This window comes from Silene latifolia, chromosome 6 (assembly GCF_048544455.1).
Source record: "Silene latifolia isolate original U9 population chromosome 6, ASM4854445v1, whole genome shotgun sequence".
Lineage (NCBI taxonomy): Eukaryota > Viridiplantae > Streptophyta > Magnoliopsida > Caryophyllales > Caryophyllaceae > Silene > Silene latifolia.
In genome coordinates, this window is record NC_133531.1 from 127937562 (window position 1) to 127953449 (window position 15888).

Consider the following 15888-nt stretch of genomic DNA (forward strand, 5'->3'; position numbering starts at 1 on the left):
TTATTTTGTGAATCCTAGATCTTGTTTTGTGAATCCTTGAGCTTGTTTTGTGAACTTTGAAGGTAATGTTGTAAAACTTGGTCATAAGTGGTTGAAATCACCTATTTTGCTCTTTTTCTTATTTTGTGAATGTTAGACCTTATTTTATGAACCTTAAAAGTGATTTTGTGAAACTTGGTCATAATGGTTGAAATGACCTTTTTTTTTTAATTTATTCTGTGAATCCTAGACCTTGTTTCGTGAATCCTAGAGATTATATTGTGAAACTAGAAGGTGATTTTTAGAAATTTGGTCATAAATCACCAATTTTGCTCTTTTTATAATTTGTAAACCCAAGATCTTATTTTGTGAATCCTATAGCTTATATTGTGAAATTAGAAGATAATGTTGTGAAACTTGGTTATAAATGGTTGAAATCACCAATTTTGCTCTTTTTCTTATTTTGTGAATCCTAGATCTTGTTTTGTGAATCCTTGAGCTTATATTGTGAAACTAGAAGTTGATTTTGTGAAACTTGGTTATAAATGGTTGAAGTAAGGTAGGGCGATGTTAATTTTGGCGAGGTAGTCTGCCTCACCTAAGTTTAGAACTGATTTGTGAAACTTGGACCTTATTTTGTGAACCTTAACCTTATTTTGTAAATCTAAGAACTTATTGAGTGATTGTTGACGTACATTGGCATTAACACAGTATATAACAATCCTATATTTATATTTGTTCATCTATATGAGACTCGAACTCACATCTTGCGCTATAGCACAATGCTCTACCTTTTGAGCTAATAGATGATATAAGTCAAAAAATGATTTATGTATTAACAAATAACAAACCTATTGAAACACTAGTGATTTGATGTACATGTGAAAACATAACTTTGTAAACATTTACAATAACACGACAAACAAAAATAATCACAAATAAAGTTTAACCTGCTAATTTTGTGAACCATTGATCTAATTTTGTGAATCTTGAATCCAGGACCTAATTCTGTGAACCTTGGATATGATGTTGTGAGTCTTGGACCTAATTTTGTGAACCTTTTCCGAAGTACAAACCTCTCTCCTTCTCTAATAGATCCACTTAGGCCCTGTTCTTTCTGGCTTTTTAGAGCCGAATCGAATCGAATGAATGGAGTGAGTGAATCAATGAATGAATGGAGTGAATCAATCGAATGAATGGAGTGAGCTGGACTGAATCGAATGAATAGAGTGAGCTTAATGAATCGAATGAACTTAATAAAGTCAATTGAAATTTGAATCGAATCAAATAATCATATTAATATTAATAATATTAGTAATAATAATATTTAATATTATTGTTATTATCAACTATAATAATACTAATATTCATAGTATAATACTATTTATACTAATACTAAAAATTTTAAGAAAAAAATTATAATATTATATATGAATAATCATAAATTATAATAATGAAAAAATAGTATTTTTTTACTAATAATATTCTTAATAACAATAATAAATAATAATGTCAATATTAATAATGATATTAGTAAAAATAGTTGTTTCGAATAAAAACACTCAAGTAAGAGTTGCTCGAATCCGGGTCGGGTCAACGCGCTCCTCTCAGACGATGGCACCTCGAACCTATGCTTGCTCTCTCCGGATGGATCTTTTACGCGGATGGATCTTTTACGCGTAACAAATAGGGCCTCGAAGGGTTCGCAATAGGTCCTTCTCTAATGCCTTACGGTACTGGTGGATAGTTGAGACCTTGCTTGAAGCTAAGGTTTCCGTGCCCTCTCATAGTAGCTCGAGTAGTCTTACTTCTAGAGAGAGGAAGTTGTTGGTGAGAAGTATTTTACCATTGATTGGTCAATAATGAGGTATTTATAGGTTTTTATGTATACCTCAAATGATGGCTTGGAAAGCATGGTTACCATATTCGCTATGAATACGCCTTACCGATTCGCGATTCGCTTATAGAAAATGTGTTATATGTATTTTCAGTAATCAATTTGATAGAATTCGCTTTTAACGATTCGTGATTCGTAGGGTATCAAGCGAATTCGTAACCATGTTTGCAAGCGTGTTGACTTGTATGACCCCATATTGGCTAGTGGGTCAAGTCGGTTGAGCGTGCCCCATCAATAATATTAATAATAAATGTTATTAATTTTAATAATAATACCAATAATAATTATAATAACAACAACAACAACAACAATAATAATAATAATATTAACATTAATAACATTATTATTCACAACAACAACAACAACATTAACATTAATAACATTATTATTCATTTTAATAATAATATTCATAATAATAATAGTAATTATAATAAATAAATTATTAATAACATTATTATTAACAATATTATTAAATATAATAATAATAATAATAATAATAATAATAATAAAGAATAATAATAATATTAAAAAAATAGTATTATTGATAACAAAATTAATAATAACTATTAAATTTAAGATGAGTAAAGCTGAAATGAATTTGAACTTAATGGAGTGAATCAATCAACTGAATCGAATTGAATGGAGTGAAAAAGTGAATCGAATCGAATGGAGTGAATCGAATCGAATCGAACTAAATGGAGTGAATGAATGAATGAATCGAATTTGAATCGAATCGAATCGAATAGAGTGATTTGAACTAAAATGGGCTGAAAATAAGCCAGAAAGAACAGGGCCTTAAACCTTTAGCTCATTGCGGAGTACTAGTATCGATAATGTTTTACTGACTAAAAAACACACATATTTCATCACCATGAACAATAGTTCTAATTATACTCAATTTGAACACAAATACTCAAATGATTGCATCAACTAATTTCTACTTCACATACACATTTCGTTAAACAATTGACATGCATTAGACTTTTAGCGAAATCCACATATATGAGACCTGATTCTGTGAATCTGCACCTTATTTTTGTGAAACCTCAACCTGATTTTGTGAACATTAGACCTGATTTTTTGAACCTAGATTTTGTGAAACTTGGATCTGATTTTTGTGAATCTGACCATGTTTCTTGTGAACCTTCGACACTATAACTAATAAGGATAATAACACCATGTGTATACAATGAATCTTTCAAGATAAGTACATGAATCAAATTAGGTGGAGGTGTTCTACTGTTCTAGTTTACCATTTGCAACTTCATATTACAAATCACAGTAGAGCCTCAAGCCTTCTCATGTATAAATCGAACTTTAGCTTTGACTACACCATGTAAAATATAATATATTAAACTGAGATTCTACCAACATATACCTCATCTGTGTCAACAACATCAGAATCCTCTTCAACACTATTATCATCCTCATTCTCATTAGTGGAATCATCCTCATCAAACTCGTTTTTGACCTATTGTCAGCTACCTTTGTCTTTTACGAGTGATAGCAGTTGGTGCAACAACTTGTCCTAAGAACTCAGAGACTATAGGAAGATAACTCAAGCTCACACCAAACTAGCACAAAAATGATGCTTCTATTGACAAAACTAAATAGTTTTATATGGAATTCACTCGCGAGAAAAAAACAGCAGATGTATACAGACCAACACTCAAAAGTCACATCCATTTATCATATATCAACATCTTAATAACTGACAAAACATGATATACCAACTTGGAGAAGCATAGGCAACCTATAGGCATGCACTCATTGAATCATATGTTAACTAGTTAGTACTTGCAAATAGTTTATGGGTTAAACCAGAATTTTAGAAATGGTGTAGCATGATTATACAGCGAAGTCGAGTAATCAACCAAGTCATTGTTACAAAATGTAAGTGAAATCAAATTCTTATATTAGCAAGTAAATGGGCAACGTAACCAAAAGGCAGATGTCATCAACACATCATAAATCATCATTAAAAAACCTCGTATCATGTTTATAGAGGAATATCAAGGACCATCACAAAAGATCAACAAACTTTGATAAATTCCATATTAAAAGTTATCAATCAGCTAGCAAACAAACTAATTACTAAAAATATTCATTTGATAATAACAAGCTAAAAAAGAAACTTAAATAGTTATAAGAAAGGGGCAGATCATCGTAACATGTAACCAATAGCTTCTTCTCTAAAGTGTTCTTGTAAAATTTTCCAATCAAGAGTTTCTGTTTTGGTTGTTTGGGTAATTGTGTGCATCATAAAGAGAAAAATTCTATACTATGTGAAACAAAAGAGCATTGCAGAACAAAATTAGAAGAGACTATGTTAGACTATACTCCAGATATTTTAAACAACGCAGTACACAAGCAGGAGGGTTAAGCGATCAACAATCACGGAGTTGCCTAAAATTCTCCCAGTAGCTAAGAAATATATGCCGATTCAATATTCCATCTATTCGTTGCATGTCAATACGTTACATCATTTATTCAAAGTTTTCCTGAAATATTGTGGACAAACGTATTGAAATAGGACGAATAGAAGCAGCAGAATAATCCGATACATAACTATTGCTCCACAAAGGACGACATACTCATCATTAGCTAGCGTAAAATATTAAACGCTATTCATTGAAAAATGACGAGGTATACCGAATTCTAATCCGATTAACATAGAAAAATCAAAATTTAAGCAAAATTAACATAGAACGATTATAATCTTTATATACTTTATGCATTCAAGTAACTTAATGCTGCTTAAGAAGTTACCAACACCTAAAACACTCAAACAAGGAGCGATTTTGACACTCCGTAATTCAACAAGTACTTGGTATACATCTCACAATATCACGAACTTCTCACAATAAAGTAATTCCAAATCTATGGTTGCTATTGGTATACATCATTTCTACTGATTTTGAGTGGTAAATTTGGATTAATTCAGTCCACCCGGCACTTCACCGTCAAGATGTAAACAAATAAAAGCAGCATAAACAGACCTTAGCTCAGTTCTACCAACAAATTTAGACTTCGTAAGATCGTCTTTTTTTTTTGGCGAAATGGGACGATAAATTAAATAGAAACTACAAAGTTACAAAGAGTACATTAGGGGGGCGGGTTAGGGGATAAAGTTACAATGGCGGAATCAATTTTACAAAAAGAGTTAACAAAGCTCGGTACAGTATTCCAACAAAAGTTTCCCATGTTTGATGATTGATCATGAAACGAGAAACGAGCGAGAGAATCAGCAACCAAGTTGGTTAATCTTCCTTCGAATAGAATCTTCAAGTATGGAAAGGCTTTTAATTGTTCTCTGCACTCCATGACAATGTTAGCAAGTGGACACAAAGGGGTGATAGTGGAACAAATGAGGTTAACGGCAACTTGACAATCGGAGCTGATAACAAAAATACCGTTGGACTTAACCGCGTACTCAATTCCATCTCTAATGGCGTAAAGTTCGCTACACAAAGGGTTTAAGGCATGACTACGACGCGCCCATCCTATGACCCACCTACCATTCCAATCCCTAACAACATAACCAATCCCACAATAAAAGGAGGTATGGCAGAAAGAAGCATCCACATTAATTTTGTGACAATGGGCAAAGGGTGGGAGCCAGGGGCCTAACGTGAGGCTAGAAGAAGGATCAGGGGAAGGTGGGAAGAGATAAGGGGTAGATTTGGGTTGGGCAGCAGCCCAGGCGTAAGCTTGATACTGAATATGATCAAGCCACAGGTTGTGGGGTAAGGTCGGTCGATCACCAAAGAGGCGCTCATTGCGCCTGATCCAAAGGTTCCACAAGACGAGAGAGAAAAGGGTAGGCCAGAAGACGTGAGGGGATCTGAGGTTAGTACTAAGCCAATCCTGGAGATTGTGAACGTAGAAATCAGAGGGGGTAGACAGAGAATTCCATATTAACCGCGAGAAAGAGCAATCACGAAGGATATGGAGGGAAGTCTCAGCCTCACTAGGGCACATGTCGCACATAGGAGAATGGATAATAGATCGGCAGAAAAGAGTATAACGATGGGGGAGCTTATCCCACCAAGTTAGCCACAAAAAGACTTTAATCCTGGGTTGACATGGTATCTTCCAAATCCAACTTAAGTCGATAAGGGGGGGAAAGGGGGTGGAGGGCAGGGGAGATGTTAGCAAGAATGCTACCATAGGCAAGGTGAAGGGAGAAAGAGTTGTTAGAAGTGAAGGAGGAGGTTGCTAAGTCGGTTCTGGGCAAGGAGGGAAGAGGTGTGGAAAGGATAGCTGTGGCTATCTCGGGCGTAAGAGGGTAATCGACATGGCTAATATCCCAACTCCCGCTAGAAATAATATTGCTTAAGGGAGCCAAAAGAGCCGACTAAGATAACGGACCTTGAACAAGTGATCTAAGGGGCCCAAGAGGGCACCAAGAATCGAACCAAAGGTTAATATTGGTGCCATTTCCAACTGCCCAAGTTAAGGATTTGGCAAAGAATGGCCACCCTTTCCCAATGTTTTTCCAAATGTGAGAGCCTTTAGCAAAGGGAAGGGGATTAGATCTCCCAGCCACGTACTTGCTACGGAGAGCAAAGCTCGCAAGGTTAGATTGGAGAAAGCAAGTTCTCCAACATAACTGAGCCGCATAGGCAAGGTTAAGGCTAGAAGAACAACGAATACCAATTCCCCCCGCTGCTTTTGGCTGGATAACAGAATTCCAATTAACAAGATGTAACTTTTTAGCACAACCATTCCCAGACCAAAGGAACCCTCTAACAATTTTATCAATACTCCTAAGAGAGTGAGAGGGGAAAGCAATGCATTGCATAAGATGGGCTGGGATAGCATTGAGGGTAGACTGAATGAGGCATATCCTACCCGCCCGAGAAAGGAACTTGCTTTTCCAACTAGCAAGTTTGGCCTGGATTTTGTCAATGGTAGGTTGGACGTATCGTCTTAAACTTACACAATAGTTATTTTAGATAGTACTAAATAAACCACATTGCACAGGAAGAGGCCGTCTTAAGCTAAGAAAATCTCAAATAAGTTATAAGATAATGTGCTAAAAATTTAACTAAATAAGCAACAAAATCAAAATCTAGTAAAGAAACGGAAAGGAACATACTAAGAAGCGGAGAAATTGACTTTAATAGATTGTATGCGTTCCTACTGTGCTCGATTATGCTCAGAAAACGATCAAAACCTGCATAAGAACAACGATACTTTAACGAATTAAATAAGTCGATTGAAAATTAGGGTGAAAAATAGGGAATGATAATGGAGGTCAAAAAGCTTAACGAATTGAAATAAAATTTAGGTGATCGAAATTACCTAATTTGCGGATGATAAATGGATGTCGAAAAGCTTAGTGATAATGGCGGATGAAGCTCAGCGATAAAAATGGTGTTGAAATCTGAATGAATGGCGAAGACGCAGTTCGGATGAAGACGAGCTGAAGAGGGAGAAAGTGAGAGGAGTAAATGATTGTATGAGGGGAAATGTGCTAGTTAGTTAGGAGGTATATAAGGGGACACGTGTCAACATCTGGTGCGTCTGTAATTTTAGATCCAACGATTTAGAATGGGTACAGCTACCTCACCCTAAGGGTGCCTCACATTATTCAATTTCTATATGTATATATATATATATATATATATATATAGAAATAGGATCTCGTGCGAACCTATTGTTCGGTGCGAACCTACGAACTAACTTAAAAAGTGTGGACCAAACAACTGCCTCATCAATCACGCTCATCTTCTTCGTTCTCAGTGTGTTCCATTTTCACACTTTAATCTTCCACCAAACATCTCACATAACCAAATATCATACAACCGCCGCCGCTTGCCGGAGTTACGATATGAACCTCGCCGGCGCACCACCGAATTCCACCGCTGTCATTAGTTTTTGTCCTCCTATTTTCTTAACTTTCTCTCTCCACTTCGCCCGATCCTCGTCGTCGGCCCGTCGTCTGCATCGCCAGCAAGGAGTCGTTCTTGGCCAACAAGGATACCGTTCTGACTCGGAATCTTCAGATTAAGTCACTTGTGCGATTATTTTTTGAAAACGTTTCTTCATTTTTGTGGATCTATGATTTAAATTACAATTTTTTAAACAAATTGAGAATTAATACATGTACTGTAGTTTTGCTCGTGCTTGATCGGCATGCCGTCGTCGACGTGGTAGCTGCTGGTGGTGGTCAATAGGATTTTATGACGCCGCTTTGATTCCGTCAACCAACGAAGTTGAGGATTTATTGCCGCCGACGTTGTCTGATTGCCGGAGGTCTCCGCATGTTTAACTTATACGCATAAGTCTTAGTATATTTGTGAAATGATAAGGTAGTGATTGTTTGTATAAAGGAGTAATATGACTAGGTGAAACAAGCAAGCTTCTCTTAGACTTCTCATAACAAAGCGGGTTTGCGGCAGTATGTTTTGGCCTCTGAAGAGCAAAATGGTGAAACTATATTACCAAAGAGCCATATCTGGTGACATATGTAGAACATAAAAAGAAAATGGGACAACATGAGATTATCGTATATATCTATGACTGGGATTTGCTAAAAAAAAAACATATGAACAATAACAGATTATCATCTTCCCAAGCCTTGTTAGTTTAATACTAGTACAAATAATACTCAGCATTTTGATACCTTGAATTAGTTTAATATACATAAATAACAGAATGTCTGAAGGATGTAAAATAAAGACCAATTCTAATGATTGGAGTAAATTTATTCCCAATAATGAGACACGTATCTATGGGATAGGTAAATAATTATCCGGGATGGAAGGAATACTACTCAAAGCATTTTTATGACTCATCCGAAAATTACTCGATTCAAAGTGACATCCACCCGAAATAACGAGGCACAAAATAATTCGAACCCACAATGTGCCGGCCAAAATTGATCCCATTAAGTTTCTAGATAAACTCGTTTAAATTATTAGATACATATTTGTGACTTACTAGATACACTTCTTTAAGTTACTAGATACACCCCTTAACTAGCTATATACACTCCTTTTATGTTATTAGATACATTTCTTTAGCTAGTTAGATACATTCGTTTAAGGTACTAGATACATACCTATAACTTGCTAAATATACTCCTTTAAGTTACTAGACACATTCTTCCGACACTTGATAGATACACCTTTACCTTACTAGATACACATCTCTCGACAAACTAGGTGACACTCTTTTACTTTGCAGATACACATATATGGGTATCTAAATACACTTCTTTAAATTCACAGATACATTCCTTTACCTTACTAGATACACATCTCTCGACATGCTAGTGATACTCTTTTACTTTGCTAGATACACATATATGGGTATCTAGATACACTTCTTTAAATTACTAGATACAAACATTTACCTTACTAGATATACTTCTTTCCCTTACTAGATATATTTCTTTCCCTTACTAGATTCATTTATTTACCTTGCTAGATACACTCATTTATATTGCAAGATATACTTAATTATTTACCTCACTAAATACACACCTCTACCTTGCTAGATACATATCTGGCAGACGCTGATACACTCGTCTACATTGCTACCTACACATTTATGACCACCTCAATAAGAACACCATCACCATCAACGAACAAATTTCCGATATTACAACTGCTTTTATTTACTTTCGAATTGGTTTGATATGTAAATGGGAATCAATTGAGTAGAGAGGAGTAAAACATATGGTGAACTGATGATGATACCAAAATTATCAAGTCATTGATTTGGCAACGTGAGTCTGAATTCAGCAAATACTATACTCCCATATACAAACATGCATTGTTGTGATTCATGTGATCATGTCCCACCAAATTTGGGACGAAAAATATTTCATCTGCTGATCACCGACAATGTAACAAACAGTTGATGGCTTTTGGATACACCGATATGCGTTTTTCAAATGTTCCTTCTGATCCTTTCATTGAATACTCGGTCTTAATTAAGTCATTCCGTTTTATTGTTTACATTTACCTTTCCGTAGTCTGTCATGCAAAATGATTAAATGTCGTAATAGTTCCTGTGTTTTGAATGCAACAAACAGTTTCAGATACATTTAAACTGAAATAGTGGAACTAAATTAAGAAGTGAAGAGCCATACATCTGTATATCATGTCTTCACAAACAGCCAACACTGACATAAGACTGCATTTGAAACAATTGATGGTACAAGATATTACAATACTAACGAGCATGTCGTGTTCGCATTCAAATTGAGCCTCCCTAGCTAACTGTCTTTTATAAGTAAAATATAACTTTTTCTGCACTTCAACAGCGGACCGCCCAGGAAACCGTGTTATACAGTGTTAAACGACAACTTCTATTAAATCATTTATAGTATAAATAACTCCTATTTATCTTGGACTAGTTCAGAAAGACATACACAGTCTCCTGTGTATGTAAAAAAATCCGAAATCGATCGACCGCCTCAATGAGCACACCATCACCACCAACGAACAAATTTCCGACTGATATGCAACTTTTTTGATTGGAAATGTGATTATTAAATTCTCAGCGTCCTTTACTTGTCCCACCGCTGACAATGTTTGTTAATGTCTCATCCTTTTCTTTCAATTTAAATGTTAGATCTACAATAAAGGAACAACAAATTCCAAAAAAACGAATCTTACCCGTCCAATTAGTCAAAAAATTCCGACCCAATAACAGTCTTTACTGGCCAGAGACTAACGGCGACGCGGTATCATATCTCCGGCGAGAATCTTATGGTGAAGTGTAAGGGCGCCCCAGGTGAGAGTGAAAATGGAAGTTACGTGAGAGCGTTGGTTTAATAGCATGTTTTTATGTTACCGGTGAAGTATGTCACCGTCTCCGGCGATCGTGTGGAAGCTTCGATTGGTGGTGGTGGAAGAGGAAGGGGAGACTGATGTGATGTTGGGTATACTGGATAAGGATGAGGTGGAATGAATTATTGGGGTGGGTGATGCGTTTGCGTTTAGTTTAGTGCGCCTAACATGTGTTTTAGAGTTGGTTCGTACGGTTCGTACCCTACTTTAGTTCCACCTACCCCGACCCTATATATATATATATATATATATATATATATATATATATATATAAGATATGGTGCAAGTGTACTAGGGTTTTCGATCCAAATATACTTTTCCTTTTCCTCAATTTTTTTTTCTGTCGGCAACCATGGCTGGCAACGACACATCTCAATCTGATTCCTCAAAAAATTCATCCAATCCTTCTTTCTCGATCGATAATCATGGCGCAAGCAAGTATTTCTCAAGTTCATTTAGATGGAACCAACTATGAGGCACACGCCCATGTTCTTAACAACGATGTGCGATCCATGGGGCAACGAACCCTACTCTTGAAGGCTCGTCTTACCATACTTTTTCCAGTACCTCACGTCTCCCCGTCATATGATGTGAGGTACCAATATGGAGCATCCAATCACCAACAAATTTATTAATCACACCTATCAATTTCGAACTACTTTCGGGTTTGGTCACCAAGAGGCTTCTAAGTTGTTCGACCTCTAGTGCCGTACTGAGGCTTTGTGTGGATGACTCCTTGGAAATTATTGTTGTAGCTTCGTCCTCCACGACTTGAACCACGACCCCGCAATTGTCTTCGGTATGATAAAATTTGGTACACCAAGTGCATCGGACTAGACCATCCTCCATTTGCTGATTTGTCGAGGTGCTGCCTCTCCCTCGGCCTTCATTGTTATGCATGGCTGCCATTGCTACATCAATCTGCTCTTCTTTTTGCTCTCGTGAGTGCCGTGTGTCGACTTGAACCACGGCCGCCATTGCTACATTAGACTCGAACTATCAGACTGGTGGAGGTAGAGTGGAGTTGAATAGAGGAAGTATGTACAAATAGATGCAAAGAAGCCTCTTGGTGACGGCCATTTATAGTACTTTAGTAGGCAAGTAGCTAGTCGCTTCTTTGCATCTATTTGTACATCAATTTTCATTTGTAACGGCCAATAATTAATAGTTGCTACTCGGAAATCATTATTCCGGTCTGGTCATGCATCCTGTATTCAACACTTGTAGCTAACGAAGTACACTCCGTAACAATTTAGGGGTATAAAAGTTGTACTTGTAAGTTTCATAGGTTTTCCGCACACAAATTCGAGGATAATCTTATATTTATGAGAAAAAATAGACATAACTAAGTACCGATTGTTATTCCACGCAATAACGGCTTCAAATGGCAAATTTTACAAAGACAAGCATGAAGCACCGAAAATTTGAGGATAATCTTATATTTATAAAAAGACGATTATAAAAGCTTGTTACAATAACTGTAAAAGTAGTCCACATTTTATTCATAATATGCAACATTTCCTAGCCAACATGAGAGCAGTCTCAATCCTTAATCCCTTATGACACGCCAAGCAGTTTCTTTATATCCTTCTGCAAAATGAGAAGATTTATGTTGTTCAGTAAATTACATTCCAAAGCATCATTTGTTGGTGCTTCAATTTTTAAGCATTATATAAAGTAAATAATAACCATGCTTATACCTCGATGCTGGATGGAGAAGTAGTTGGTGCATAGCGATCAACAACATTCCCGTCCTTGTCCACGAGAAACTTTGTGAAATTCCATTTGATCCCATCTCCGAAAAGGCCACCTTTGCTTGATGTCAAGAACTTGTAGATTGGGGCAGCATTACCGCCATTCACCTCCACCTGTAAATGACCCAAGTTATCAAGTAGAACCTCAATTAAAATAATGACTTCAGCCGGCGATGCTGTAAGTAATCACTCCAAGCAGCAATTTGTAATGTTGTGTTAATATATTAGTCAAGTCAAGCTCATGGCATGAATCTCAGTTAAGTGTTAATTGCTCCAATCCTAGAAAACCCCATATTGGCTTTTGTAAAGCTTAAAAGCGGCAATCATCAAAACCTGGATAATTCAATAAAAATGTTGTGTCGCGGCCAATATTAATATCAAAGTCAAGAGCGACTTTTCCGCGTGTTCTATAAACTATGTTACTCCGCTGTGCCTTTACAAGTATCAGACCGCGACAATTATTTCGTGAAGAGCATTTCATGTTGTTGGCTCAAATGAATACTCAGGCAAGTCAGCTTCCTTGACAAATCTATTGCGTTCCACATACCTTATCAAAAATGGGGAATTCGGCTTTGAAACGAGTGCAAGCAAACTCCACAATTTGCTCATTATCCCCTGGCTCTTGGTTGCCAAATTGGTTGCACGGAAATGCCAAGATCTCAAATCCTGAAATTAGTGGCATTATTTATTAATTTACCTTATTATGGCGTAGGAAAACTTGACGTTACAAAGGAAAGGAAACACTTGTTACCTTGATCCTTGTAAGTCTCATACAATTTAGTCAACTCCGGGTAGTTTGAATTGGTAAGACCACTGCAGTTCAAAAACAGTCAACTACAAATATACATATAGAAATGTCGGAAACGTGAGCAAAGCCCGTCACTGCTAAGGTTCACACAATCACACTGTCAAGACAATTACGACTTTTAAGTTTCTTGTAAAACACACTGCACAATGATTGCAATATATCGCTATCCTGTAGCCATACTAAGAGTAGCCAATACAGCAATATTATCCCAATTACCGCAATGGCTCCTGCTTATAACGAATAAAGGAGATTACATGTAGGCAACCTTGCCTCATAAAAGCATTCAAAATACATGAGAAACAATGCTGATATGTCAAGCCTTTCCCTTATCATACCATTGTGATGCAACATTTACAATCAGGAGCACCTTCCCTTTGTAAATGCTGAGATCCACCTCATTTCCACGGGCATCCTGTAGAAGTAATTGGAAGGTCAGCCAGGGGATCTAACTACAGCAGATGTGATGGTTTCACAACAAAGAAATTGAATCACCGGCAAATAAATCAATCAATGGAATGCAATAACAAACTATATCAAATATTGAAATTACGTCTTTCTAAATGACCACAACGGTATGCAACCCCACTATGATTACATAGAAGGAAATGCTTAAGGTTTCTGGATACACTTGTAAGAGGGAAAGGTAGAGAAGGGGATGAAGGGCAGGGGTAGCCGGGGAGGGAAAGGGAAAGGGATCATCTTTCCTCTTTGTCTTTTGGTCTGTTCAAAGGATTTTAATTTAGCTTATAAGACCAACTATCCCTCCATTTCTCTTACCTCATATTACATCCAACTACACTTGCTAACTAACCAGGAAACTTTCTTCAAAACCTACTTTGCTAACCAAACGAGGGGTGCGATTAATGTATCCTTATTCCTTAACAAGCTACCATAACCAAGCTAAGTGCAGTTATCAACCAAGACAGTATCAAGAAAGATAATGTCATGAAAATCACCCATTCTTCTTACAACAAAATTATCGACTGGCAAGCAGCCGAGTAGTAGCTGCTACTGTTGTATTCCCAATATAGAAAGGTATACAAATGACTCAGGCACTCATAAATAGAATAGTTAAATAAATAATTTAGACAGTAAACGGTCCTGAGTTATAATTTGCGATTTTTTTTAGCAAATTCATAAAAAGTGCTGACAAACTAGATAATTTCAGCAACAAGAAGGAAATTGTGGTGGTAAATTTCTAATCAAAATGAGATGATTTGATGTAAAATCATTATGTCCGTCCGGGTATACCATCTCATCGTACTTCCTAACCAATAAAAAATAAATAGAACAAACGAGACTTCTAATTGGTAATTGGTTAGGGTATACGATAATATGATCACTTCATAGTTAAAATCCCCGTGTATCCAAGAATTTTTCCGTCTCGTGACACAAATTGCTCAACAACCCCAAACACATAAATCTCCCAATTTAAAATCAAATCAGAATTAATTCACAAATCAAAATCAAAACATTATTGCAGTTAATCAATCATAACAATACACAATCAACTGATAATACAGGAATTATATATGAAAAACAAACCTTGACGACGAATTCATGGACTGATTTAGGTTTTGGATCAGACTGACTTGCCATTGAATGTTCTTGCCTAAAAGATTGAAACAAATGAGATTGATTACGATACCCACAAGTTGGATTGATCAAATTAATGGAAGATCTGAAATGGGTTTGATTTGGAATTGAAGATAATTTATTGTACAAAGCAATTGAAGATGAAGATGATGAAATGGATAAGATTTTGAGAAGAGAGAGAGTTGATGAATGTAATGTAGAACGAAACATGAGATATTTATAGATATTGAGGAATGTGACCGGATTTTAGATATGTTTTTTGTAATAAAAAATCAGAAAAAAAAAATCAGAAAAAAAATCAGAAAAAGGTTGATATTTACTAGTGTTTTGTAGTTTTATTTAAAGGTTGATTAAAGTGTGAACAAGAGACGAATGTTGTGAAGATGAGATCATTGGTGATGAAAAAGAACTAGATTCGATACAAAAACAGAGTTGTGGTGGTTATGGAAGGTGTATACGTGGGGGAATTCAACACTCTCATGGCCGCATAACTCGCATGTACTTCTAAATGCGTCCACATTGACTTACTATCGATTGGGTCAAGAGTCAATAACTTGAGGAAAGAATTTCCTCCTATGGGTGACCGCCCCATAAAGATGTAACCACTAGCGTTTATAAAAAGGAGAAAAGCCCATAAATAACTTGTAATTTTATGTATATTTTGACTTTATCTTGATAACCCGATAACTTATAATGAAAATCAACATATTTAAATGCACAAATTATCAAAATAAATTATTGGGTTATCAAAATAAAATATTTTTGTACAATTATATTCACTAATTTACATGTGTTTTGTGATATAGGGTTGGTCTTATACATAAAATGGTCCTACACAATAATTTGTGTAACTTGAGGGAGTAGACTTGTCAAACGGGTAAGGCGGATTGGATCGTAGGATTAGTTAAAATACGGGTTAGACGATATTTATACATAAAAATTTCATTATCGTCGGTAGAATCAATTGTTGGCAATGATGGCTTCATAAAGCCAAATTCAACTTTAATATGAAACACATATTGTCCCACATCGGTGGTGGGTAATCTT

At 36.1% G+C, this 15888-nt stretch overlaps 1 protein-coding gene across 1 annotated transcript; it reads right to left on the bottom strand.

Annotated features, from left to right (window-relative positions):
- Window positions 1-11972: 11972 nt before the first annotated feature.
- LOC141587264 (putative phospholipid hydroperoxide glutathione peroxidase) lies at window positions 11973-15263 on the bottom strand. Its single transcript, XM_074408714.1, has 6 exons — window positions 14791-15263; window positions 13581-13657; window positions 13189-13250; window positions 12985-13103; window positions 12384-12551; window positions 11973-12273 (listed from the first exon to the last, which is right to left on the bottom strand). The coding sequence occupies exons 1-6, from the start codon at window positions 15049-15051 to the stop codon at window positions 12241-12243; spliced, it is 720 nt and encodes a 239-aa protein (XP_074264815.1). The 5' UTR covers window positions 15052-15263; the 3' UTR covers window positions 11973-12240.
- Window positions 15264-15888: the final 625 nt, after the last annotated feature.

Coding starts and splice junctions, on each gene's coding strand:
- LOC141587264 (XM_074408714.1), bottom strand. CDS start 15,051: ATGTTTCGTTCTACATTACATTCATCAACTCTCTCTCTTCTCAAAATC. Junction 13,251..13,580: donor GTAAATGTTGCATCACAATG/GTATGATAAGGG, acceptor TTTGAACTGCAG/TGGTCTTACCAATTCAAACT. Junction 12,552..12,984: donor AATTCCCCATTTTTGATAAG/GTATGTGGAACG, acceptor GGTCATTTACAG/GTGGAGGTGAATGGCGGTAA.